The following is a 25,590-nucleotide window of genomic DNA, read 5'->3' as shown; positions in this document are numbered from 1 at the left end:
ATTTACCTAAATTACTTTATGGTCATTTTGTATCTTCAATAAGAGAAACTAGTGCATTTAACCAATAACCAATATTTTAAATATGGATGGACTATGAATATGGGCATTGAAACCTTATTGAAGTCAATAGAGATATGTGAGCTCTGTTTAGGCTTTTTGTAAATGTGCGTTAATTTTGGTGAGATATCGTTTACAAACTAATATCCGTGTCTAAATAGATTTTAATTTAGTTCCACCAATTTTATTTTGCTGGAGATATTTAAACTAAATTAGAATTCTGAAAAGTCAGACCTTCTTGTGTTTTATAGTATATTGATGTTCTTTACATAAACTGTAATAACACTGAATTATCTGAAGTGCTTCGGACTGAAAATTAAATACTACAGGCTAACTTGAACCTTTTTTCTAGCTCGTAGGACGCGTTTAAATTGACAAGTTTTAATCAACGAAAACGACAAGTTTGACTGCTGTTCCATCTTTGCCGCTGTTTATCAAGTTTGCAATGACTCATTTAAGATCTTAAAGCCTGTCATCTGCATTCTAAGTGTTGAATTACTTTTAGCAGACCAATCATAAAACATTTTGGGTTCTTACTCTAAGACGTTTCCTTTATAGAATGACAGTGTGAATCTGGCATGAAAACGTCCCATGAATGGATCCCCTATATTTGTTTTTTAAGTAACTTTGGGTGTGTCATGTCAAGTTTTAGGGACATTTATATATCTTGTAAGAGCGTTTGAAGCCGTTTTAAAGGAGAAATGCACTTTAAAGAGCTTTTTGGTGATTTGGTGTCTTCAAATCTGTTTAGTGGTTTGACGGGAAAAAACTTCTGTTTCTCCAAAATCATGGTCTCAGAGTTAAAATAATTCAAAGAAGTCTGCTATTCCAGAAATTTGATACCCTCGTGGTCATTTATACTTTATTTTGCGACACACCTCAGCAACTTTGAGGGAATTGCCTTACAAATTCTACATAAAACCGCATTTTAAGAATACAACATGAATGCCTTTTATTACTTTATTTGTTCCGAGAAATGTTACTGTACGGGAAAAGGTGCAAATTTTCGCTTTCAACTTCTAATGATAGATAGCACGCTATAATAAAACGGGTGTTCAATTTAAACTAAAAAGAAATGGTGTGTCTACAAAATATTTGCCGACTTGAAAATAATATTGGCGCCATATTCTTACAATAGAATCTCCTGCAGGAGGTGTTGTGCTTCCAAACATTTGTAAAATAATACGGTACGTTTTTTCATTACCATTATCAAATATTAGTGGTGACCACCTTTTCAAAGATTTAAAGGATGTTAAATATGATATGAAAAATCGTTTTATTCAAATGATAATTTTGCTGACATTAAAAGTCAGATGCAGCCGGAGATGTCAGCTAAAAGTTAGTTGTAGCCATGGTAAGGTGGTCGGAACGAGAACTTATGGTTCTTAAAATAAAGGCCAAAGCAACTTAGAATGAAAGCATTTCTGGGTGGCAAAATATTCAAAATATTCTTTATATCGCGGCTAACATAAGAATTGATGTGTCTCCTGATAGGCTGACTGATACTAAATGAACTTGGTCTGCCTAATAGAATATCTCTTTTATGGGTTTGCATTACGTTTCAGTTTTTCTACTTTCGATCTCATTTTCCGGAAAACGCTATATCTCATGGTATTTGCAGACTATTGTTCTAATAAAATCTGTAAAAAGGATTTTTGATATAAAAAAATTAACACAGGGTTATAGAAAACCCGGCCGGTGCACATGAAACAAAATGTAATCTTTTACAGCTTAGTCATCACGCCTTCAAACATCTTCAACATTTGATAGATCCCCCAATGAGGAATCAGGTTTTTGGAAATGGGAAAGGGAGAACTCATGAAACAGTTCATGGTAACGAACTGTAAGTAAGGAGCGATGATGTTCAATCGTTGCTCTACGTCTAAGTAACTTTAAGAAACTAAGTCTATTACGAAACTCTAAGTAACAAAGGCTTGGTAATAAATGATGCATCAAAAGAATGGAATTTTTGCTAATTCAGAATATATAAAATTCATCAGTTTGAATCTTACCCATCAAAAGCTACGAACCTGAGAAAATTTGCTCAATTTTGAAAAAAGGGGGGAAACAACCTCAAAAAATCCAGTTATCTCAATGAAAATATACCATCAGATTTATCATATGAGAAGACCTTATTGTAAAGGGTTCAAGCTCCTACATACAAAAATGTGGAATTTTTGGCATACAAAAATGCCAAACGTGGTATAATTGTACCATTTTGGTACATTTTACCTCTACTGGTACAATTTAGTATAATCCCACAAAATATGGTAAATTTTAAAAAATTATGGTACAATGTGGTACAATTCAGTATTTTTGTACTGATGTTTGTATTTTTTCATTTATAAATAATTTTATTTCAACCTGATCTTGTTTGTCACCGTTAAGATAAGAGACAGACAAGCAGTCACCAGTCACCTAATTTCCTTTTTTTGTTAACAGACACTTCCGGCTTCCAGAAGTCAGACAAAAACATCTATCTGTGTATCAATTCTTAGCGACTGAAAATGAAAAGTAAACAATGAAGCTATAATGACACTTTGGATTCATGATGGTCGTGAATCTTTCAAGATTCCTGAGAAGGGACAGTTTTTTCAAGTCTATTGGAAGACAGACACCTCAGAGTAAACTTTTATGCATTGACAAGAATCAGTCTCCCAGTCCTACATACCCTATAAGTGAGATTTCTTGTAGCCAACGACCAGCAAGGAGCTCCCAGAATGTTAATGGTTATCTAGTTAGTAAGATTCCAGAAAAAGTGAGAAAAAGAAAAAGCATGGCCATAAGCAGTACTAAAACCAGCGAAGAAGAATCTCATTTATCCTTACCTATTTTGATTAGTATTAGAGAACAGTATTCTGATGTGAAAGTTTTAGTTCGACACAAAAATATAAGAAGCAATCTTGCTGTAGAGAGTGTTATTGCAGATTCAGAGTTGAGTCGGTCTACGAACACTGCTGTGGCAAGGGAAAAAAGAATTCAGTCAGATAGCTCAACTGTTGTTGCTGGCTGTAGTAACAGTTTAGAAGATGACGATACGCCTTCAGTTACTGAGGAAGCAGAATCACACGTTGGAAGAGCTGCTGGGGCTAAGAGAGCTACCACAAGGAATCAGAATGACAAAAGAAAACTAACACCAAATTGGAATATGGATATTTAGGGTAAAGATTACAACGGCAAAGGGCACACAGGGCAGCCTCACTGTATTCTGCGTAATACCAAGTTATAAGGTAGTAGATTTCATATTAGGTGTCACTCGAGCAATCCTACACATTTAAAAAATGGTGTCTGCCACACTTAGTACTGCTCCCATGGTACAGTTCACAATAGATAGTATAGAAACGAATGACAGGCTTCTAAAAAGTAAAATAATCAGTCAGGCCGAACGGATTTTAAGTTGATTCCAGGCAAGGCAAAACTTGGCAATCAATGTTATGAAATAACTTCCAGAAACCTTACAGAGCATTTCCTGACTCAGAAATAGCAAAGGCTGCTCAGTTTGGTCGTACAAAAACTGCACATGTGATTTATAAAATAATTGGAGAAATAGCTTAAGTGAACTTGTGCAACCTGATGAGAAAGAACTGTTTTCGGGTAATCATTGACGAAAGTACTGATGAGAGTAATTCGAAAAGCCTAGTTGTTTTTATTCGTCATGTCAATGAAGTGAAGGAGGCCAAGAATGGTGGATGGAAGGAGGTTGTGAAGGACTCATTCTTGGAATTGGTTGAAGTACAGCAGTGCACAGCTAAAGATCTATATACAGTGTTAATTTTTTATATCGATAATGCGTCTGTGGTGATGGGGGGACAAGGTAGTGTGTAAGAAAAGCTTCCGCTGGATTTACTAAACCTGTTTGTTCTTGGGTGTACATGCCACTCCATCCATTTGTGTGCCAATGCAGCAAGTCATAAGCTACCTACAGACGTATTCTGACGAGACCTCTAAAATTACATTGGCTGTAGCCATAAAAGGGCTGGTGAGCTTGTCGAAATGCATGAAGCTTGACAAACACAGAATCCTGCACCATGTCACAACCAGGTGGCTTTCCCTACTTCCAGTTATTATGCCTTATCTCGAACAATGGAATTGTCTGATACTTTTCTTTCGGAGGGAAAGCTTTAAAGAAGGAAACAAGCCACAGCTATACTCAAAAAATAGCTGTCCCCTACATTCAAAGCTTATTTTGCTTTCCTCGCATATATCCTACCATTTGCTATTGGTCTTATTTGGTTGTTTCAGTCGGAGGATACCCAATTTCACATATTGTACAGTCGAGTTAATGAGCTGTATAAAGGGATTATAAACCATTTCATGGAGACAAGCTGCGTGGAGACGACAGAAGCACCTTTGATACAGCTCGGGGACCCACAGCCCTTTCGAGAGATGAACGAAGTAGACTGTGGCAGTCGTGTAGAGGTTACATTTATCAACAACAAACTTTCGTTATCAGCTAAAACTGCCTTCAAAACAGTTCGTACGGAATATTTGATAGAACTGAGCGACGAAATAAGTAAAAGGATTTTTAGTTCAAAATACTCGTCGGCTAAAAATTTAGACAGACTGGACCCAAGGATAGCTAAGGCTCCTGACCACTCAAACTTAAGCATTGTCCCACTACTTGTCCAGTTTCTAAATTTGGCAAAGGAGACTGATGTGGAAAACATTGCCAAAGAATGGAAAAGGCTGCCATTTTCCGCTGATCTCAAGAAATGTGAAGGTTCTGAACCAGTTTATTTCTTTTTTAAAGTATTAGAACGGTGTGATGGTCCTCAAGTCAAAAGTTTCCAATTCTTGGGTAAATTCAAGATAAAAATACTTACCTTGCCACATTCTTCTTCTTGTGCCGAGAGGGCCTCTTCAACAGTCAATTTAAACAAAACAAAATTGAGAAATAAACTCGGCTTTACTACTCTTAACGCTGTTCTGACTGCTAAACGAGTCATTACTGAAGACTGGAACCCCCTCCCCATGATTATGGTGAAACACCCCAAATAGCGAAATACCGGAAAAGGGTACACAAAATCTCTAACTGCGAGTGCCGTCATGGCTTCTGACTCAGATAGTGATGTTTATATTTTTGGTCATTTTTTTATGTAAACGTTTTGTAGTATAGAATTGTTGGAACCTCAGTTAACTCAAAGTTTATAAGCCCAGTTCCAGTTTTAAAAATAAAAGATGCCGTCATCTGGATGTTTAAGTTGAATTAAGAAATAGTGAAACATATGGTCTCTATTATACAATTTCAGTGGATATGTCCAACTCGACCTTATAAGGTGAGTGAAGGATCTCTTAAGGGAATTTTGGAGAAAAATATTGTTTCAACATTAAAATCTCCAGTACGCGCTAGACCAGATTATAACCCACAAAGTAACTTCTTTAATCAGTCTTAATTCAAAAAGAATTCTTTTCCTATATTGTTTGTAGGCGGTAGCGTATATCAGGGGAGGGCTACAGGATCGATCCTCCCCTCCATCGATATCTTCATAAAAGGGAAAGGGGGGACTTGTTTGCAAACTATTAAATGGAAAAACAGGTCCCAGCAAGTGGTTTTGGGCAATAATCTGTAAGAATACAAGGTTAAAATTTCATTATAGCCGCTGATTTGTGTTAAAATCGTCATTTGGGACCAATTTCAGGTGGTGCTGTAAACTGTCGTAAATGGCCGAAAAACAACGACTTTTTTTGGCTTGTAGTAAAATGTTACCGTAGTACAAGGCCGTATCCAGAGCGGGGAGATTAGGGGGGTTTTAACCCCCCCCCCCCCTGAAATGTTTGATTGACTAGTAAAAACGTAACAAAAATGGATATAAACAATTTTTTGGCGTTTTTTTAGTTTTTTTTATGTAAACCCCCCTCCGCTCCCCCCGTCGAAAAAAATCTTTGAGTAAAACTTCCTCCGAAGAAAAATCCTGGGTACGGCCTTGCTGTAGTAATATATGTTACTCCGAACAATTTCTTCAAGTAGTGTCAGGAGTAATGTACTGTATTAGAAGAGATAGAAAAACGAAGGAATGGAGAAAGAAAGTGAATGAAGATCTCTTAGACAAAATTTATAGATAGTACTATACGTCACCGACGATCCGCGTGTTACACAAAGCGTAACACGCGAAAAAAATTGGAATATTGTACATTTTTGTTTGTCTATGGTACAGTTTCCGGGCAATTTGTGGTACATTTTGTTTTGAAATGTTGGTAACACTGCTGTAGGGTTGCCAACTGGACATATTTCGTGTCCAAAGGACATATTCCTGTGTGCCGGGACACAATGACATAATATTGCGAAAAAGAAACACATTTTAGAGACTTGGGGTATAAAAGAGACATATTTAGCTGCTTTGTAGTATAAAATAGAATATTCCCTGGCTGAACACGTATTTCTGTAAAAAAAATATAATTTCTCACCAAATTAGTATTTAAACTACTTGTCTAGCACTAAATTTACTTAAATACTTATTTTCTAATAATTTTTTACAAAAATCATTTTTTTTACAAACGTTATTATTTTTCGGAGTTGCTTGCTCTTTCCTGCAGACAACTATTTGCAAATACTCTTGAAATTCCCTACAAGTTTGTATTGTTTCATCTATAAACGATTTTATTTCTCCTTGCTTTTACGTTGTATGACAGAGTCAAACTTTAGCGTAAAGAGCCAGGCGTTCAAGAGGGGACAGCCTCTTTCATATACGGAATAATTTATGTTCGTTTTGAGTTTTTAATGTCCGTCCTTACTTTCAATTAAGAAAACTTGTTTTTTTATTTAATTTCTGAACGTTTTTGCATTAATGGAGTTAATTTGAATTGGGTCACCGCACATGAATAATTAAAACGACATTTGCATATTAATTTTACTTGTTTTGACTAAATGGCTTTCTCAAAATTTTGTTCTGAGGTAACTTACGAATTAATTTACGTAACGAACTTCTATATTCGTATGTTTTTATTACGTATATTAGGGATTTTGTCACCTAGTCAATACCTCGGTCTTTACGCTAAAGTTTGAATTTTGTTCGAATCACAAACCCCTGAATCACAAATGCCGGTTAATTAGAATTGATAGCTCTTTTGAAAGTACTAAAAAAAAACTTTAGCGTAGAGGGCGAGGTATTGACTAAGAGGCGAACCCCCTTATATACGCAATAATTTCTGTTCGTTTTAAGTTTTAATACTGCTCCTTACTTTCAGTTGAAAAAAACTTGTTTTTTTAGTTTAATTTCTAATCGTTTTTTAAACAATGCTAGGAAATGCGGCACCCCCTTCATAGAAATATCCCTTCCCCCAAGTAAAAATCCTCCATGGAAAGATCCTCCCCCGTAGCCCCCTCCTCCGACCATCCTCACCAGAAAAAGATCCTTCCTGAAACGTCTGTATATGTCCCATTAACCAATACTATATGTAAACAATGGGCAAAGTTCATAGCTTGCAGCCCTTCCCCTGAGAACTGTGGGGAATTAAGTCATCCTCAAACACATATTTATTAGATTTTCGGCTATGCTGAACAATGTGGCTATCTCAAAATTATTTTGATTGGGTGACTTCGAGAAAAAAATGAGCGTCGGAGGGGGCCAAGCTGCCGTCAATTTTTTTGGTCACTTAAAAAGGGCGCTAGACCTTTTAATTTCTTTTCGGATGAGCCCTCTCACGATATTTTAGGACTACCGGATCGATATGATCACCCCTGGGGGAAAAGAACAAATAAACATGCATCCGTGATCTTTCTTCAGGCAAAAAATACAAAACTCCACATTTTTGCAGATAGGAGTTTAAAACTTCTATAAAAAGGTTCTCTTATACGCTGAATCTGATGGTGTGATTTTCATTAAAGTTCTATCACTCGTAGGGGTTGTTTCCCCCTTTTTTGAAAAGAAGGCAAATTTTCTCAGGCGCGTAACTTTTGATGGGTAAGACTAAACTTAGTGTAACTTATATATTTGAAATCAGCATAAAAATCTGATTCTATTCATGTATCTATTGGTATCAAAATTCCGGTTTTAGAGTTTCGGTTACTATTGAGCCGGGCGCTCCTTACTTACAGTTCGTTACTACGAACTGTTTGAACATCGCTTCCGACTTCCAATAGTCAGGCAAAAACATCTATCTATTTATCAAGTATTATTAACTGAAAATGAAAAGTTAGCAAAAGAAAAATTAAACTCTTGATGATCTGGAATCAATTTTCATATCAATAGATGTACCAAAAAATTAGCTTATTGTGCTGATTCCAAATAAATAATATTTTTTAAATATAGTGTTACCCATTAGTTGACCTAAGAAAATTTCCCAAATTTTCGACAAAGGTGAAAAACACCTCATAAAAGTCAAATATTTTTAATGGAAATCACGCCATCAGATTTAGCGTATCAGAGAACCCCACTGTAGAGGATCCAAGTTCCTATCTATAAAAATGAAATTTTATAGTGTTTACCAGAAAAAGCATCACGTATTCGTGTTTATTTGTTGTTGTTGCTTTTTCCAGGGATTATCATATCGAAACCAATAGCACTAGAATTTCGCGAGAGGGGTCGTTCAAACGAAAATTAAAAGATCTAGTCTCCTTTTTAGGTGACCAAAAAATTCGAGGACAACTAGCCCCCGTCCCACGCCCTTTTTTCCTGAAATTTGTCTGATCAAAATTTTTAGATAGCCATTTTGTTCAGTATAGTTAAAAGGTACAATAGACATTTCTTCGGAGATGACATGAGCCCTCAGAACCACCAGAGGAAGAGCCGCAAGTTATGAGATCTGCCAATTGTTAACATATAGAATTTGTTATAGGGAAGTATACCAACATTTTCCAAGGAAGGAAGGAGATCTTCTGTAGATGGATTTTCTACGGGGAGAACTTTCCGTTGGGATGGACATTTCTTGGGGTTAACCTTTCAGGGGAAATTTTACATGGGGAGAATTTACCAGAATTTGTATACAGAATGTTTGTTATTTGTCTTTTTTCTTGTTGTTGATCCCATTGTACATGTAGAGATACTCTAAGGGAACTCTTAGGGGGAAGTTTTCAGCGGGGTTGGAATTCTCGTGGGACCTTTTTTTTTGGGGGGGGGGATTTTCCACGGGAGAAATTTCCATGGGGGAATTATCACCTCGAGAAATTCTCCATAGAAAATTTCTGGGGGATAAACTTTCTAGGGGGGTGTTTTCCAAATAGGGATATTCCCCAGTGACCTTGAAAAGGATCAGAAACTAATTGAATACAAGTCTTTCGTCAAATAAAAGTATGGTAAGGAGTATTTTTCAGGCAGAATCGTAAGCAAAAAATTTTCCGGGAAGGATTCCCAGAAGGGATGGAATTGTCCGGGGGTAATTTCCCAGCGGAAGAATTTTACATGCGAGGAACTTTATTTAGAAGAATTTTACGTGGGGAAATTTTCCACAGAGGTGATGGGTTTCCTGGGATTATCTGAAAAACGATCAGAAATAAATACAAAAACTTGTTTTTTTCTACCGAAAGTAAGGAGTGATATTAAAACTTAAAACGTACAGAAATTATTACGTATATGATGGGGGCTACTCCCTTTTTCAATACCCCCCTCTCTACGCTAATGTTCGACCTTTTGTCTAATCATTTTAATAACGATTCTGGAAACACAAGGGCCGTGCCACTCTTGGAGTAAGCCCTCCACCCTTGGTAAAGAAGGGTGGAGCCACCCCTTCCACAAATGTATTGTTTTTCCTAGATGCATACAACAGAAATATTGAGATAGAAATTTTGTTAAAAATGGTCCAAAGAACATATAACGATACACTCAGCGTTTTCACAAACCATAAGATCCCTAGGACAAGGGTTGTAAGTTATTCCCCAGGGGCATATAAGGTTTTATGGAATGGGTACTCGTATAAACACAAATGAGGCTCATTTAATTGAAGTTTACTGCCCTTTATAAGAGTCAAAAGGTATTTAAGGGCAACCCCCCCCCCCCGTGCCTATCAGTTCCGAAAACCAGCATCCAATCAGAATTTGTAGACATCTATTTCGTTCATCTTTGTTCAAAGGTCCAATAATTATGCCTTTGGGGATGTCACTCCCCTGATTGAAGGGCAACCCAGCTTACCTAGCGCTCCAAAACTTCGCTTGACTCCAGGATTGTACTCTATGACATGCGTAAGAAATACTCTGATTGGCAAAAAGCTACCAAAAAAATTGAAAATGCTAACCCTCATGCCGGCATACCTGTCAAGTAGAACTCTCGTAGGAAGATGAGCCTTAAGCTCCGATAATTAATTATTTACTGTTTACATGTTTTTATGACTTTTCTGCTTTGACACGTTCATTTTTTATGGATGAACTAAATGAATCTTTTTCGTTTTCATTATATTTGATGTTAACCGACCACTTTGAAAGAGGTTTACAAGTCGTAAAAAAACTAGTTTCTGAGATTTCAAAATGGACGTATTATGAACATATTATAGACAAAATATGGACATAATTTAGCTGAAAATGACACATTTTTGGATGCTCAGGGGACAAATTCATTGACCGAAAAGTTGGCAATACTGCCCTGTTAAGCGTAAAACGCAAAGCAATTCAAGTTTAAAATTCAAGACTTATTTTCTCTGATATGTTTGTTTTCTCGGTTACTACCAGACTTGGCCTTATTCTGGTGAATAATCAGCCTGAAGTAGTTGAATTGAGTGTCCTACATAAAAATGTTAACACAGTAAACTGTGTTTTGAGGGTGTAAGAATATAGACCTAGGCTATTCGAAAATTAATGTCAAAAATCCTAGGCTGCTTAGAATAGTAGTCTAGTAAATAAAACGCATCAAGTGATGTAGTCGTTTCTTCCCAGCTAAATTATGTGAAGATGTAACCTATTTAGTGTTATTAGCAGTGGCAGTAGTAGGCTAGCCTAAGGCCCTGATCTAGTTAGGCTATTAGGCCTAGACAAAGAAGCTTATTTTCTCACTTCTGATCACTTAACTTGGCTTTCTCAGTATGGTAGGATTTAGTCTAGCCTAGGGGTAAAACCAGATGGGAATTAGGCTAAGTTAGTTTTGAGATGGTGTTTGTTTTAAATTAATTGGTACAGTAATTTGGGTTAAAATTCTGCTTTAGCCACTTTTGGCTATCTTGGAAAGGGGTTAGGCTAGGAAAAATGAAACTTTCAGGCATTGGTCTTCAGGTTAAAGTATGTCCTGGGAAGGTATTTTGAATTACCTACCTCCACTCCTTCTTCCTCTAGAGGGTTGTGAAATTTTGCCTACATGACAGGTTTCAAAACATGATTGGGTCAAAACCTATTAAAATTTTGACAAAACAATACTTTACCTTAATTTTCAATTATCAGTTTCTTCTTCTCTGGCTTTAGTTCTGAAAATGCAATTCCTGTTATTTGAGTAGAATTTTAAGCAATATCAGTGTTTTTTTCAAAATTTAGAAAATGCATTTGCATATCTTCAAAACCTTATAAAATTAGGACTGAGCAAAGTTGCAAAAATTCAAAATTCAAAAATTCTGAAAAGAATTTTTTTCTACTTCATTTAAGCAGAAGATTGATTTTGCAAGGTTTCACTTTTATAACACTGATTTTTAAGAAGGAGTGGAGGTAGTCACTTCAAAATACCTTCCCAGGACATACTTTAGCCTGTAGATCCATTCCTGAAAGTTTCATTTTCCTAACCTTACCCCTTACCAAGATAGCCAAAAGTAGCTAAAGTAGAATTTTACCTAATCTGAATAGTATTTATATAGACATTACTCTTCTCAGAAGGAAAGATGATGCAGTTCTGGAAACTATTTTAAATTGTCTAAACTTCTTATATCCTTCCTAAAAGCACATAGCTTTATTCCACCTCCCCCCTAAAGTATGACTATATTACCAAAGTTTTATACAAGTTAAAGGATAGGCTAGTAAAAAAAAAAGTAAGCAAAAATATTGCCTAAAGAAAACCCACCTAACTTTTGGATCTAGCCCTATTGGGGGGGGATAGGATGTAATTGCTACAGCTATAACTGTCATAGTTGGGAAAGAGCATTAGGCAGCAGTAGAGAGTTGCCACTTTTCTCAAGGAAGAATCCTTATAAAAAAAAACTGTACCATTATATTCCTTGTTTTATAATATTTTGAAATATCTTGGTTGTTTTTCCGGCAGTGCACCCCTTCCTCCTAATAGAGTAAAGGATCCAATGATTTGACAGTTTTTGTAAAAAAAAAATAACACTTTTTCTACTCCAGAAGGCTTAATTTGAAGACTTTTGGTTTCAAGAGGGTTCAGTATGTAAGAAAAACATCTATGAATCTAATAGTTTGATTAGAAGTTTGAAGTTTTTTCAGAAAAGGGTAGAAAACTTCAATTTTCTTAAATTGGGACAGTTTCACCTAAAAATTTGACAGAACAAAAAAGTTACCTTTTTTTTTATGTAAGTCAAAACCCAATTCAACATGTGTCAAAATACTTGTGGGCAGATCCTGGTGCATTTGACATGCCTGTTCTTTTTATATTATTTCTTTGTTTCTCTTCAACCTTTTTTAATGTGTAAATGTATAAAATACTATTCAGGTAGTAGAAGCAAAAAAAAACTGAAAAAAATTGCCTCAAGTACAGGGACAAAATTGGTTAATCATGTGACCTAGGTCACTATAATATAATGTGTGATGTAGCTCTCTCTATAAACGCTATCTGGAATCGCCCACTTCCTCTCAGCTTTAATGGTCCAGCAAAGATTTCTTTGTTGTTCACAGTGAAAGTGTTGTCAACATTTGGCCATTTCAAAGTTAATTTACTATTTTATAATCCACTTAAAAAAAATTGTAAAATCCTCGACGGAATTGTGAATACCGCTGTTATGAAACGCCTGATTGACAACAAACTGCTTACGGACAACCAACATGGATTCAGATCTGGATGCTTGGTCGAGACGAATCTTATTGATACATACGGATATGTCACTGACCTGCTAGACCTGGGTATCCCTGCTGATATGATCCTATTAGACTTTGCAAAGGCTTTTGACAAAGTTTGCCATCATTGTTTGAAGGCAAAACTCTTAGCTACCAGGATATATGTGGAGGTTGTTGAATGGGTGATGCAGTTCCTCTCAGGAAGAAAGTAGAGAGTTAAAGTGTTTGGGGATAAGGGGCAAGAACCTCTCAGGAGCTACTGGAGTTGATAGTGGTCTGCCCCAGGGAACAATCTTGGGCCCAATATTTTCATTAATGATGCTCCATGGGCTGTAAGAAATAAAATCAGCATTTATGCTGACAATTCAAAGCTTATTGGGCCTGCAGAGTCAACAGCAACAAGAGCCACTATACAGGAAGACCTGGATTCACTTTACCTTTGGGCCTGCCAATGGAAGCTTGAGTTTAACATTCAGAAATGCAAGACAGTACATTTCAGGAAAAAGAATGAGAAGTGGCAGTACCATATAAGTGGAGGGGATGGCTCTAGGCAATTGATTGGTTCTTCAGCAGTTGAAAGAGATTTGGGAATAGTCGTTGATGAAGAATTAAAATTCCACAAACACACACAAACAGCAGTTGCCAAAGTACATCAGACCCTTGGAATAATTAAGCTTACAGTACATAGCAGATCATCCAAAGCCATGACAAAGCTGTACAAGGGTCTTGTGCAACAATTGCTGGAATTTGGGATGTGTGTTGCCATTCCCCTCGATAAGGATGACCAACAGAAAATAGAGTCTGTTCAAAGGCACACAACCAAAGCTGTTGATTGATGCAAGAACCTCGACTATCCATCTCGCCTAAACAAACTACAGCTCCAACACTTGTCTACAGACAACAGAGGGGTGATGTCACCATGGCTTACAAGCTACTTCACGCTGATTCCTCTGCTGAGAAGCCTTTCCAACTTGACAAATCAACCAGGACAAGAGGGCATAGTAAGAAGCTGCTTTCCAATAGAGTGGTGGCCCCCTGGAACAGTCTTCTCAATGTCATCAGCTGTCACCACTTCCTCTGTTGATGCATTCAAGATTGCCATTGAATGTAAAGCCTCGAAACCCATTAAGGCAGGTGGTATTTCTTCTGATGAGCCCTAATGGAAGGTTCTACTTGGAAATATTTTGCTAGGTTTAAGGTGCTTTTGCTTGTAAATTTACAACAACTTATATTTATTGATGACGAGTTTGCATGGATTTGGACATTTCTATTTGGTTGATGGTTTAGTTATACTGTTTGGTCTTAGGTAGTTGGACAGTTGAGTAAGGTTAAAACCTCGTTCAAGCGCACATTTGTCTCAATTGCTGGATTAGGATGACAGAATTTTTTTTTCTTGACAAGTAATTACCTCTAAAACATAATATGTATATATATATATATATATATATATATATATATATATATATATATATATATATATATATATATATATATATATATATATATATATATATATATATATATATATATATATATATATATATATATATATATATATATATATATATATAACCTATTCTTTGCTTTGTCTCTGGCACTTGGTACAAGGCAGGCTTGTATATATGGGATTCTCAAATTATGCATTAGCATAACTATTGTCTTATTATTTAGTTATAAGTCATGAGGTGACAAATCAATGATTTCAATTGAATTAAGAAATTCTGGAGTGAATTCAATTCCTCCTTACTGTTTATCCATTGCCGAAAATACATTTTTTTAGGATTTGTGTTCTAGTGAAATTCATTGTAATTCTAGCTACTGCCTCTCTTCTAACAACAGATTTTGTTGTGCATCATTTTTGCCAAGATTTGATGTGATCTTTGCTATTGCTTATCTTCTAACAGCAGATTTTGTTGTCCATTATTTCCATTCTTGACTTGTTATGATGATTATTTGTCCCATGTCTTCTAATTGGAGATCTTGTTGTGCTTCAGTTTTGTTCATCATTACCCCAGACATTTCATGCTTTTTTCTTTAGCTGTTTGGATTCATTCATCACCCTGAACTATTTTGCATGGTGTCATAGATACCAGAAATTATTTTCTATATTTTCGCCTGTAATTATGTTTTTTGTTTAGTTACATTGTTATATAATTCAGTAATAACTAGGCATGTTCCATTGCACATGCCCTTTGAAATATCTAAAGTATGCATTAGCATAATTGTTGTGCTATTCATTAGTTTAAAATCAAAGAGTGGCAGATAGGTGATTTCAATTGAATTAATAAATTCTGGAGTGAGTTCAATTCCCCCCTCCATTTTAACTTCAAAAGAAACATAAATTCAATAGGAATTATATTCTCTTGGGAGGTGATCAACAATCTCAGTATAATTTTTCTTACTTTGTTTTAAAGGAGTGCTAAAATAACGTGTTCCATCATTCCATTCTAATTTTGATTTGTCTTCTAACCACAGTTTTTGTTGTGTAATATACATGTTTGAGATTTGGTATGATTTTCAATATTGTTTGTTCCATGCCTTTTGCTTTAGGTGTTCATGGTCATTTGTCATCTTATATAATCTTCTATACATCATAGATATCAAAAATGATATGATCACCCCTGTGGAAAATTAGCTGTTCTTTAATTGTATATGAATGTGTGTCATTCACATGAAGTTTGTTTTCCCAAAATGAAGCCTCCAAACAAACCTCTGCAAAGTTTTGGCCTATCAAGATTGTTTTTTAAAGCCAGAACATCACTCTCCATCCCCCCCCCTCTCCCTCTATCTCTCTCTTTTTTTCTTTTTGTCTCTCTCCTCTCCTCTTCTTGTTACCTACCTCATAACTCATAAGGAAAAAACTCTTATTTCTCTTGCAGAATGGAAAGGTAATGCAGACTTTTCCTTAGTTATACTGCAATATATGATATTAAAAGACAAAAAGTGGATTTTTATTTTGCTCTGACCTCCCCAATAATCAGCTTGTCAAGTTTGCTCACTTAATGGGAAGTATAGGGTGTATGTTTGCCAAATCTAAATGTTAAGGAATTTTAATTGTTCAGGATCCTCTGTGTTATAGTTATATCCAGACGGGTATAATGCTTAGAAGAGAGGGATTCCTGGTGAGGGGATGAGAGTCAAAATGCAATACAGAATCTATTTATTCCCAATTCAATCAGAAAGACCATTGTACAAGTTGCAAGGGAGTAGGAATCTCCTCTCTCTCTCTCTATTCACCTATAGTGAATGTTTAATATTTTTTAGGACTAAGGCCCATTTGAGAACAAAACTTTTGGGATAGCAGCTTTAGAAACCAATTTTATGTCACATGGAACATCACTCCTCAAATTATAGTTCAGCATATCCTGAACAACAGACTTGGAGGTCGATTTTAAGTGAGAAATCTGACAAAAATCATAAAAATGAAGTGAATCAGAAGATCACAGTTCCTTCTTCTGCTTTCAAAAAATCAGTCAAACTTGTTCAAGAATGGCTTGACCACTATGTTGATGATGTTGGTCAATCTTTAAGTGAAAGCAGCTTTTGTGAACATTCTAGTTATTCTGACGTTTTGGATGCAAACAAAACTTTATATTCAATCAGTTCTGTTGGAAAACACTTACGAAATGATGGTGCAAGACAGAAGAAAGCTGATGGAGCACCAGAATATCGTGATGCAGCTTGTGCTGTCAGAATCTCAAAAACTCCAAAAAAGGCTGTCAGAAAGAATCTAAAGATTCCAACTCAAATTAAGACTCCATATAAAAAAGCAAGAAAAATGGCAGCATTGCCAAAAACCCCTTTAAGACAGAGAGCAAAAACTCCACTGAAACATGAACCAACCTTATCTGTTCCTAGAATATTTAAAGAGCAATCTGAGTTCTATGTACAAGCTGATCATTTAGTTAAATTAGGAGGTAGGTATAAATTGAATCAGTATTTTTAAATTTAAACTAAGCTTGACACCAAGGTCTTACCCAGGGGTGGGGTACTGGTTTTAACTCCACCTGAAATTTTTTTGGCCTGTAAAAAAGTAACAAAAAGGCTGTTTTAATGCGTTTTGTAAAGTATTTTTTTATACCCTCCCCCCCTCCAAAAAAAACCCTGGGAGCGTCCTTGCATGACATTATTTTAGGCTACTATTAGAGCAAGATAAAACCTGAAGCAAACTTGTTAATTGCAATCAAAGCGTTTTATAACTACTAAGGACACCCTTAGAGTAAAGTGGCAACTATTCAAGTGCTAACTTCATCCTAAATGAAAGAAAATATGACAATAGAAAACCAAAATCGAAATCATTTCCCTGGTAAATAAATTGAGACCTTCATATAGAAAATGACAGCAATCTTGATACCTCTCTACCCCCCAAACCCCAGAAGAAATTGATATAGTTATATTTGGACAAACAACTTGCCCATTTAATCACTAATTTGCATGAACTAAAATTTTACCATTTAATGCCCCTCTTGTCTTCCAAAATTTGCTTGGAAGATATAATTGCATCATTAAAGGTAAGATTTTGAAGCCTAATTTCTTAGTCTTAAAAATTAAGTTCTAATATATTGGCTTATTTTAACAGAGTTTTTACAGAGTACACAGAGTTTTTTACAGAGTTCACATTACAGAGTTTTCAGCTTCTTTTTTCTTCTTCTTCATCTTCATTAAGAACTTTGAAATCCTTATATTCTTTTGATTTTTTTAATAAAGAAAATAAAAACAATAATTTTTTAAAATTTTTTAATTTTAAGAATTTAAATTTTTTGTGTTTTTTCATTTCCACAAATGTAAAATATTATTAAATAATTTGATCTATCTGGTTGTCAAAACAGCTGTTCTATTTGCGCAAATGTTTATAAAATGAAAGTAAATGTGGAATATTAGTATAATAAACAAGGGGAATTGTGAGCATGCAAAAATCCAATATTTGCAAAATGAAAAGGGATATTTGGATCATAGCAAAAGGGGTTTGCAAGCAAACCAAGATTCAATCTTGTCGTGCTGAAATTTTGGGTGGATCTAGCTCTGCTTTTTATGCATAAATTAAATCAAAAATTTCAGACTAGAAAAAAATAGTTTCTCTAGAGTTAAATTACAGTTAAGAATCTGGTTCACCCATATGTCTAGGGTTCCATAGGGTATTTGTGTATGTCACCATGTGCATATCTGTAGCTTCTAGGCTCTTTCTAGCACCATGGCTCTTCCAATAACGACTAAAGAACTATTATGTCTGCTCCATGGTCTAACAGTATTTCGTCATGTCTTTTGTCTACTTTGCCCTGAAGCACGGCTGCTACCGACTCCTATTAATCTGGTCTCTCCAAGCTTTGAATTTTTTCAACAATTTCAGACTTGGGAAAAGAATTTGTCTAGGGTTGAATTTTAGTATTGTAATTCAAATGTATTTGGTGTGCACATTCTATTATTCAGGATTTACAATTAAAATGAACAGGTCTAAAGGGCTAGGCACACGTAGCTGATTTCGGGAACCGATTTCAGCAAGGGTGTATTCCACGTCCAGTGATTATAATTAAAGGTGCTAAGAGGCGGGGCTTAATGACGTTTTTTAGTGATTAATCATCATTAATTACGATTAATTTACGATAATTATTAAATACAATTAATTACAAGCCTAAAGCTCTAAAATCCTAGTACATTCCTTGTCTAGAACGTAATTACTGATGATTAATCACCGAAAAACGTCACTAAGCCTGCCTCTTAGCATCATTAGTTAGAATCACTCAACATGGAATACACCCTTGCTGAAATCGGCTCCTTAAATCAGCTACGTGTGCCTACCCCTTAAAGAAAAGTCGTGAACTCAAATTTCTTATGTTAATTTCCATGTTTAGAACACATAATACTGACCAGTTCTTTTACTAATGAAAGAAGGGTGATGCAAGAATTAAATTATACAGTGCAGCTCTATTTATCCTTGGCATTTGCATGCAATATGTATTTTTATTATGATTGGAGTGACCAGACTAAGTTAAGGCTGAAGCCACAGTGCAGGCTAGGGTATTTGTGTTTTTCCTTGTTGAGAGCTTTCAGCAGGGATTTTTTTTTACTAAGGGTAAACTTGCCAAACTGAGTGGAGGCACAGGCTGAAGTGCAGGCTAGTGCTGCTGTATTTATCCTTGTCAAATACTTGTGGTAGGGATTGCAGCTTGTCAAATACTGGTGGCAGGGATTTTTTTATTCTGGGTGGAGTCATCAAAATGAATTGAGGCTCAGGCCATAGTCAGGCTAGTGCAGCTGTGTTTATCCTTGTCAAATACTTTCAGCTAGGATTTTTGATTATGGATGGACTTGTCAAACTGAGTTGAGGCTCAGGCCGTAAAAACCCGTTCCTTCCGATTTCATAGGGATACACTTAATCAGTTAAATAATTCAAAGCATTTGCATTTTCTTATTTTAATTCTGATTGAATGTGGGTCATTTATGTTTAACAAAAAACAACTATAATAGACTTGAGTCATTTCATGCAATTAATTTGTCAGATATGCAAGCAGAACCAAAACTTCAAAAGGGCTAAGAAAAGAAAGTGCTCCAAACACTTGGAGCTTTAGTTCCCTAAAGTATAGTTGCTATTTTTTTCCTTTTTGTGAGAAGAGATATACCGATTCCTGTAGGCCTACATGTCTTTTAAATAATTTTTCCCTTTTTTAATTGCTTTTCTTACAGAGAGATAGATGGATTTATCTTAAGACGAACAATTCCATACGACACACTATTCTATAACACACGTCACAAAAATAACATAACTAATACCCCCCCCCCACCCGCCTGCCAAAAAAATGTTACTATCCTTCCTTTACTAATTCATTGACATATTTACATACCTGGATGATTGTCCTTTTAAAGTCGTCTACAGAATCCCTGGGAATAGGTATACATACGCTTAGATTATGAAAACAAGATGATCATTCTAGATTGCATCTCCCAATATATACCAAAGACTAATAATTTTTTTAAATGTAGCATTATCACTATCACCTGATGGCTCATCTCTACTTACTTGCACCTAAAAAGGAACTAAAATCTATAATTATCAAAAAGTATTTCCCAAATAAAATTTTAAACAAACAAATATCACAAGTATCTCTATCTCATTTTGATCAAGATGTTTCCAAGCTAAGATCTTTCTATGGAGCACAGCAAAAATTACACAGTTTGATACCGCTAATGGGATGTATTCCTCTTCAGAGAAATCGCTGGAAATTACAGGACTCCTTAAGCATCAAATCAGGTAAGGTGTATTTGATGTTGCAACACTACAAGACTATAGGCTATGGCTTATAAATATATTGTCATCGTTTAGATATGAATTATAATCATAAAAGCCTAAAATTCGTATCAGAAATCAACTGTAGATCTCGTATTTTTATCAAAATACCTAAGGTACATGCATAAGGCTGTATCCAGGGGGATCGTTGTGGGCTTTGAACCCCCCCCCCCCCAAAAAAAAAAAAAATTCTCTTCAGACTTGTAAAAACAACAAAAATACATATAAACAAATTTTTCATGCGTTAAAGCAAAACTGTATCCTCCCGCCTCCTCCCCAAGAGGAATCCTGGATACGCCCTTGTTTATGCAGCGATGTGGCCTAAAAATAAACAAAAGGCATACAATTTACGTTTTTTTTTTTTTTTTTTTTTTTTTTTTTTTTTTTTTTTTTTTTTTCACCTCCTCTCCTCTCGGTGACTTTCAAATTTTCTTTAAAAATATCTCATAATTTATTTAATGTCACCTACTCTTTTCTTAATAAAAAAAATCATCTAAAATTTCAAAATATGAAATTTATATAAAATTGAGCATTCCAAATTATATCAGGTTATAAAATTAGAGGTATACAACATTTCAATTTTCATATACATTTTAGGTTCATCCAATATCTCAGGCTGCCCTTCCCCGTTAGGGCACCCCTTCCATCGTGACCGTAAATTACATTTTTCAAATCCTTTTTCATCAACCTCTATTTCCCCCGATATATAATTTAATTTTACCCCCCATCCCCCAAAATAACAATGTACAAAAAAAAAAAAAAAAAAAAACTCTACCTTTACAAAAAAAAATACTAATAGGTAGAATGTCTCATACTCCCTTCACTTCATTTCCTTTATTACTCATCTTACCTTTCCCCTTTGGCTGCTCAATTCTCTTTAAACTTTATCTTTATCCTACTTTTAATACTTCTCAATTCTCTTTCAAACTTTATCTTTATCCTACTTTTAACACTTACTTCTTTATCATTCTTTTATTCCTTTTTTAAATAACAACATTTCAATTTCTAATTAAAATTTCTTACAAAACTTTTTCTTTTTTTTCTTTTCTTTCCTTTTTTTCTTCTCTTTCTTTTCCTTTTCTTTTTCTTTTTTTTTCTTTCTTTTTTTCCATTCCTTCTCTTTTTTTTTTTTTACTCTCTTATATAAACATTATATTTTTTACTTTATTTTTGCCTTTCCTTATATTTAATATACTATCCCAATGAACTCTTACCTTTTTCATTACCTCTGTTGGGTTCGTATCTTTCATTTTCGCTTTCCAAACATAATAACTGAAATGTGTGAAAATGTATGTCAAATCTTCGTGTTTTATCGTTTGATTGGTTTCCATGCATAATTTTAATTCTACAATCTTTTCTGCGTTGACAAGTTCCTCATTTTCTTGTATTTTACTACTTAACAGTTGTTTCAAATATTCTAATTCTGTTTTTACAGTTATGCACTGAAGAATTAAATGTTCCAAGTGTTTCAATTTGATTTCAACCCTTCCGCATATTCCAGTCGACTTGGTGGGGTCTATCCTGTGTTTTCTTTCTTCAGTTCGTAGTATTTTGGTTTGTGAACTTGGAAAAACGCATGCTCTTTAACCTTCGGCGGTAAGAAACTAGAGTGTATCAGGTCGAAAATTTTTTTCAGTTTTTCATCGTCAAGATCACTCGTGTCTAGAATTTTCGCTGGAGGTAGGTTTTCCTGCGAAATGAACCATTGTTTCATATCTGTTTTGCTGGATTTTTCACTATCAGGGTTTGCGGTCCTTTTTTCGAGTAATTCTTTAACAGTTCCGAAATGTTTTTTTACTAAGTTTGGGCAGTCACTTCTTTCATTTCTTACCCATTCGTTATATCAATTTTTCATTTGGTTTGTTTCTTCAAAATGGATTCCTTCGATTATTGTTTTCATGTAAAGTTCTTTTATCTTGGCTTCCGTGTTAATTATTTGTAGGCCTCCTTGGCTTTTCAGTAGAAACATATCTGTAAGTTTAAGCTTTGGAGGGGGTTTTCCGTACCAGACGAACTGATATATCATTGATTTTATTTTCTTCTGGATGCCTTTTGTGGGGTCTGATACTGAACCGAAATACCATATCACTGGACAACAGTAAGTATTAACGTATTGAGCTTTTTGAAATATTGTAAAGGCTCTTCCATAGCCGTAAGCAAGTGCCGATTGAAACTTCTGCAATGTTTTAGTCCAGTTTATTTTCTCAGTCTCTTCCATTTTTTTCTGCATTGCATACCTATAACCTTTATTTAATCTTTCCTTTCTATCCCGCCAATAAACTGAGGTTCTCCTTCGCTTAAACACAGGACTTCGCATTTTTCTTTGTTTAATTCTAGTTTGAACAAATCGCAGTACTTAGTTATATAATGCAGAGCTCGTAAATAATCCATGTCTGTTTCCGTGAAAGTCGTGAGGTCGTCGACAAATCCTTCTAGCTTTTGTTGGGTCCCTCCTATCTCGATTCCTTGTATCTCTTGCTCCAAATATCGCAACAAAGGGTCAATATATATTTCGAACAATAAAGAGCTTAATGGGCATCCCTGTCTCACTCCTGTCTCTGCTTCAAAGCTATCGCTTTCCATATTACCTATCACAATGATCTGTTCAATTTTCTCCAAGGTCTTTTTTATCCATTCGATAAACTCTTTACAGAAACCGTATGCCACTAGTATAATAAGTAGGATTGTTCTTCTTATTTTGTCAGATGCTTTTCGAATGTCAAAGCTTGTGATTCTGTATTTCCCTTTTTTCTTCTTTTTTTCTATCACGTGTATTACGTTTCGTATGGCTCTTAGAACATCAGCTGTTTTTCCGTCCATCTAATCCTTCTTTTTGTCGCTTACTTAGCAACTTATCAAGTACCTTTTTTTAGGCGGTTTGCAAGAACTTTGGTGAGAATCCGATAGTCGCAGTTTGTTAAATTTACAGGTCTCCAGTTCTTCAGTTCTTCAAGATTTCCTGACTTTGGTAGGAGCTTCATTATTCCAATACAACTAATTTTTTCTTCAGGGCTATTTAGAATCTCGTTGAACATTTCAGACATAATCGGGGATATTTCATTTGCATGATGCTTATAAAATTCGTAAGGTATACCGTCTCTGCCCGGTGATTTGTTATTTCCCGTTTCCGATAATGCTTTTTTTTATTTCTTCTGCAGTTATTTCGCTTATTAGCATTTCATTCTGTTCATCAGTTACTTTTGTTATAGTGATTTCCTCAATAAATTCTCGTACCTTCTTTTGCTCGTCTTCGGTTTCTTTTTTTTCTTTCTTGAACACATTTTGGTAATAATCTCTTGCTTCGTTTAATATATCATTTTCGTTTTCAAGGACTTCCCCTTCTTGATTTATTATTCTTCTCATTTGTTGTTGGCTTATTTTTTTCTTCTCGCGGCATATGAGAGTTGTTGTTAACTGTTCATTTTGAATATGTTCATCTATCTTAGTGCTTATTTTTATTGCTTCTGCCCGCTTATGCTCAACCTCTCTTATCTCTGCTAGAGCCTCAAAATATTCCTTGTTTGAGTTTTTCCCTGCATTTATCTCTTCTTTTAGCTGGTAAACTACTTTATATAGAAAGCTGACGTGTTTCTCTTCAAACCTTGTTTTATCCCGAGAGATTTGTTGGGCCATTTTTGTAATCGCTGGCTTAGCTACCTTTTCCCAATGTTTCGGAAGGCTACTTTTCTCGACAGTTTTCAGTACCTCTAATATATTTTCTGTTGCGTTTGTGAAATCTTTGTTTCTCAGTACTTCAGTATTCAAGTTCAAGTTCAAGTTCAAGTTCCATTTATTTCCATAAATAACAATAACAAAAACAATATCCCAAAGGGCTCAATGGCCCGTTATTTGGGAAACGACACAGAATAAATGACTAATATTAAAACTTGGCATAAACAATACTAAACAGCGTTTAACTTAAAAATCTATAAGGAAAAGAAGTCAACTCACCGACAGTCCACACGAAACAGCGACCCTCCTATCACCCGACACTAAAAAAATAAATCAAAAATGAAAAATTCTCTACATCATCGAGGATCCAACGCCAACAAAAAAACAATACAACAACTATAAACTAATTAATATTTAGCTTTAATAAGAAACTTTTCATCTATCTCTTAAAGGAGCCAAGTGTTCGTGACTGCCGGATCTCAGCAGGAACCAAGTTCCAAGCGCGTCCCACAGTCCCGGCCTGACCGAAGTCTGAACGAACCGAGGGAGTAGCTGGAATCATAACGTCCTCCCTGTTTCGAACTGAGTAAAAATTTACTTCCCCTACTGGCTTAAGTAGTCCAGAAAAACAAAATGGGAGATCTCCGTGGAAGAATTGATATGCCAACGAAGCTAGAGATATAACATAAATATCTCTAATCTTAAGGAGATTAACAGGAGAGTGTGTAGTCGACTGGAGAACTCTTACCGCTTTCTCATGAAGAACATGAACAGCAGCAAGTACAGAAGAAAATGTAGACATCCACACAGACAAACAGTAACATATATAAGGGAAAATGAGAGAGAAATATAAAAGACGGAATATAGGAAAAGGAAATAAACGCTTTAATTTACGGATGATTCCAAGTCCACGGGAAATTTTCACTCTTATTACTTGAACGTACCACTTAAACGATAAATTTTCATCCAAAAGAACTCCCAGGAATCGCACATATCGACCCGGGGGGTGACTTATGGAGCCTTTTGGTGTAGGAAGCTCAGTAATTGTGGGGCAGCTTACGCCTGTACAGGAAAAAATAAGAAGGTACGACTTTTTTACATTTAAAGCTAGTTGATTTATGTCAAATCAATTGAGTATCTTTTCAGTCATTGCTTGAAGCTTTAGAATAAGGGATGACTCATCCGGAGCTGCAGCACCTAGAGTAGTGTCATCTGCAAATGATACCAGTTCTTCTCGACTATCAGATGTGGACGCCGACATAGTCTGAGAGTAACAATTGTGACACAATCCACAGCAGACATTGGGAATTGGGGTGTTTAGAAGTCGGTAGAGGTCGTTCACATATATCAGGAATAGGGTTGGCCCAAGAATAGAACCTTGGGGTACTCCGTATTCAATTGGAACTTCCTTGTCTGTATCTTCCATGGCAATAGATCTGTCAGTAAGGTATGAAGAGAGCCAAGACAATGCTTCCCCACGCACACCATGATGAGAAAGTTTACCAATGAGAATCTTGTGTGTAAGGCTGTCAAAAGCTTTCTTTACATCAAGAAAAATGGCTGCAGGAATAAGATTAGAGTCTAAAGATTGTCGTATAAACTGAAGAAGTTTATTACAAGCATGTTCTGTAGAGTACTTTGCGCGAAACCCATACTGATGCTTATGGAAAAAAGATTTAGCTTCAAGAAACCTTACCAGACGTTTGAGCATTGGCCTTTCAAATAT

General features: G+C 35.5%; 1 protein-coding gene across 4 annotated transcripts in view; it reads left to right on the top strand.

Annotated features, from left to right (window-relative positions):
* The first annotated feature begins 10,601 nt into the window (after window positions 1–10,601).
* The window catches only part of LOC148942296 (uncharacterized), a 66,930-nt gene continuing 51,941 nt past the window's right edge, over window positions 10,602–25,590 (top strand). The window contains exons 1-2 of one of the 4 annotated variants that reach the window (XM_089102995.1): window positions 10,602–10,670; window positions 16,175–16,827. In XM_089102995.1, coding sequence (XP_088959121.1) covers window positions 16,239–16,827 — 589 coding nt within the window. In that variant the 5' untranslated portion in view covers window positions 10,602–10,670; window positions 16,175–16,238. The other 3 variants (XM_089102996.1, XM_089102997.1, XM_089102998.1) reach the window with 3 other exon arrangements.

The sequence above is a fragment of the Artemia sp. Qi Xiang Cuo genome, chromosome 17 (assembly GCF_049724085.1).
Source record: "Artemia sp. Qi Xiang Cuo chromosome 17, ASM4972408v1, whole genome shotgun sequence".
NCBI classification, from domain to species: Eukaryota; Metazoa; Arthropoda; class Branchiopoda; order Anostraca; family Artemiidae; genus Artemia; species Artemia sp. Qi Xiang Cuo.
The sequence above is the reverse complement of the archived record's forward strand: the minus strand, read 5'-3'. Positions and strand labels throughout refer to the sequence as shown.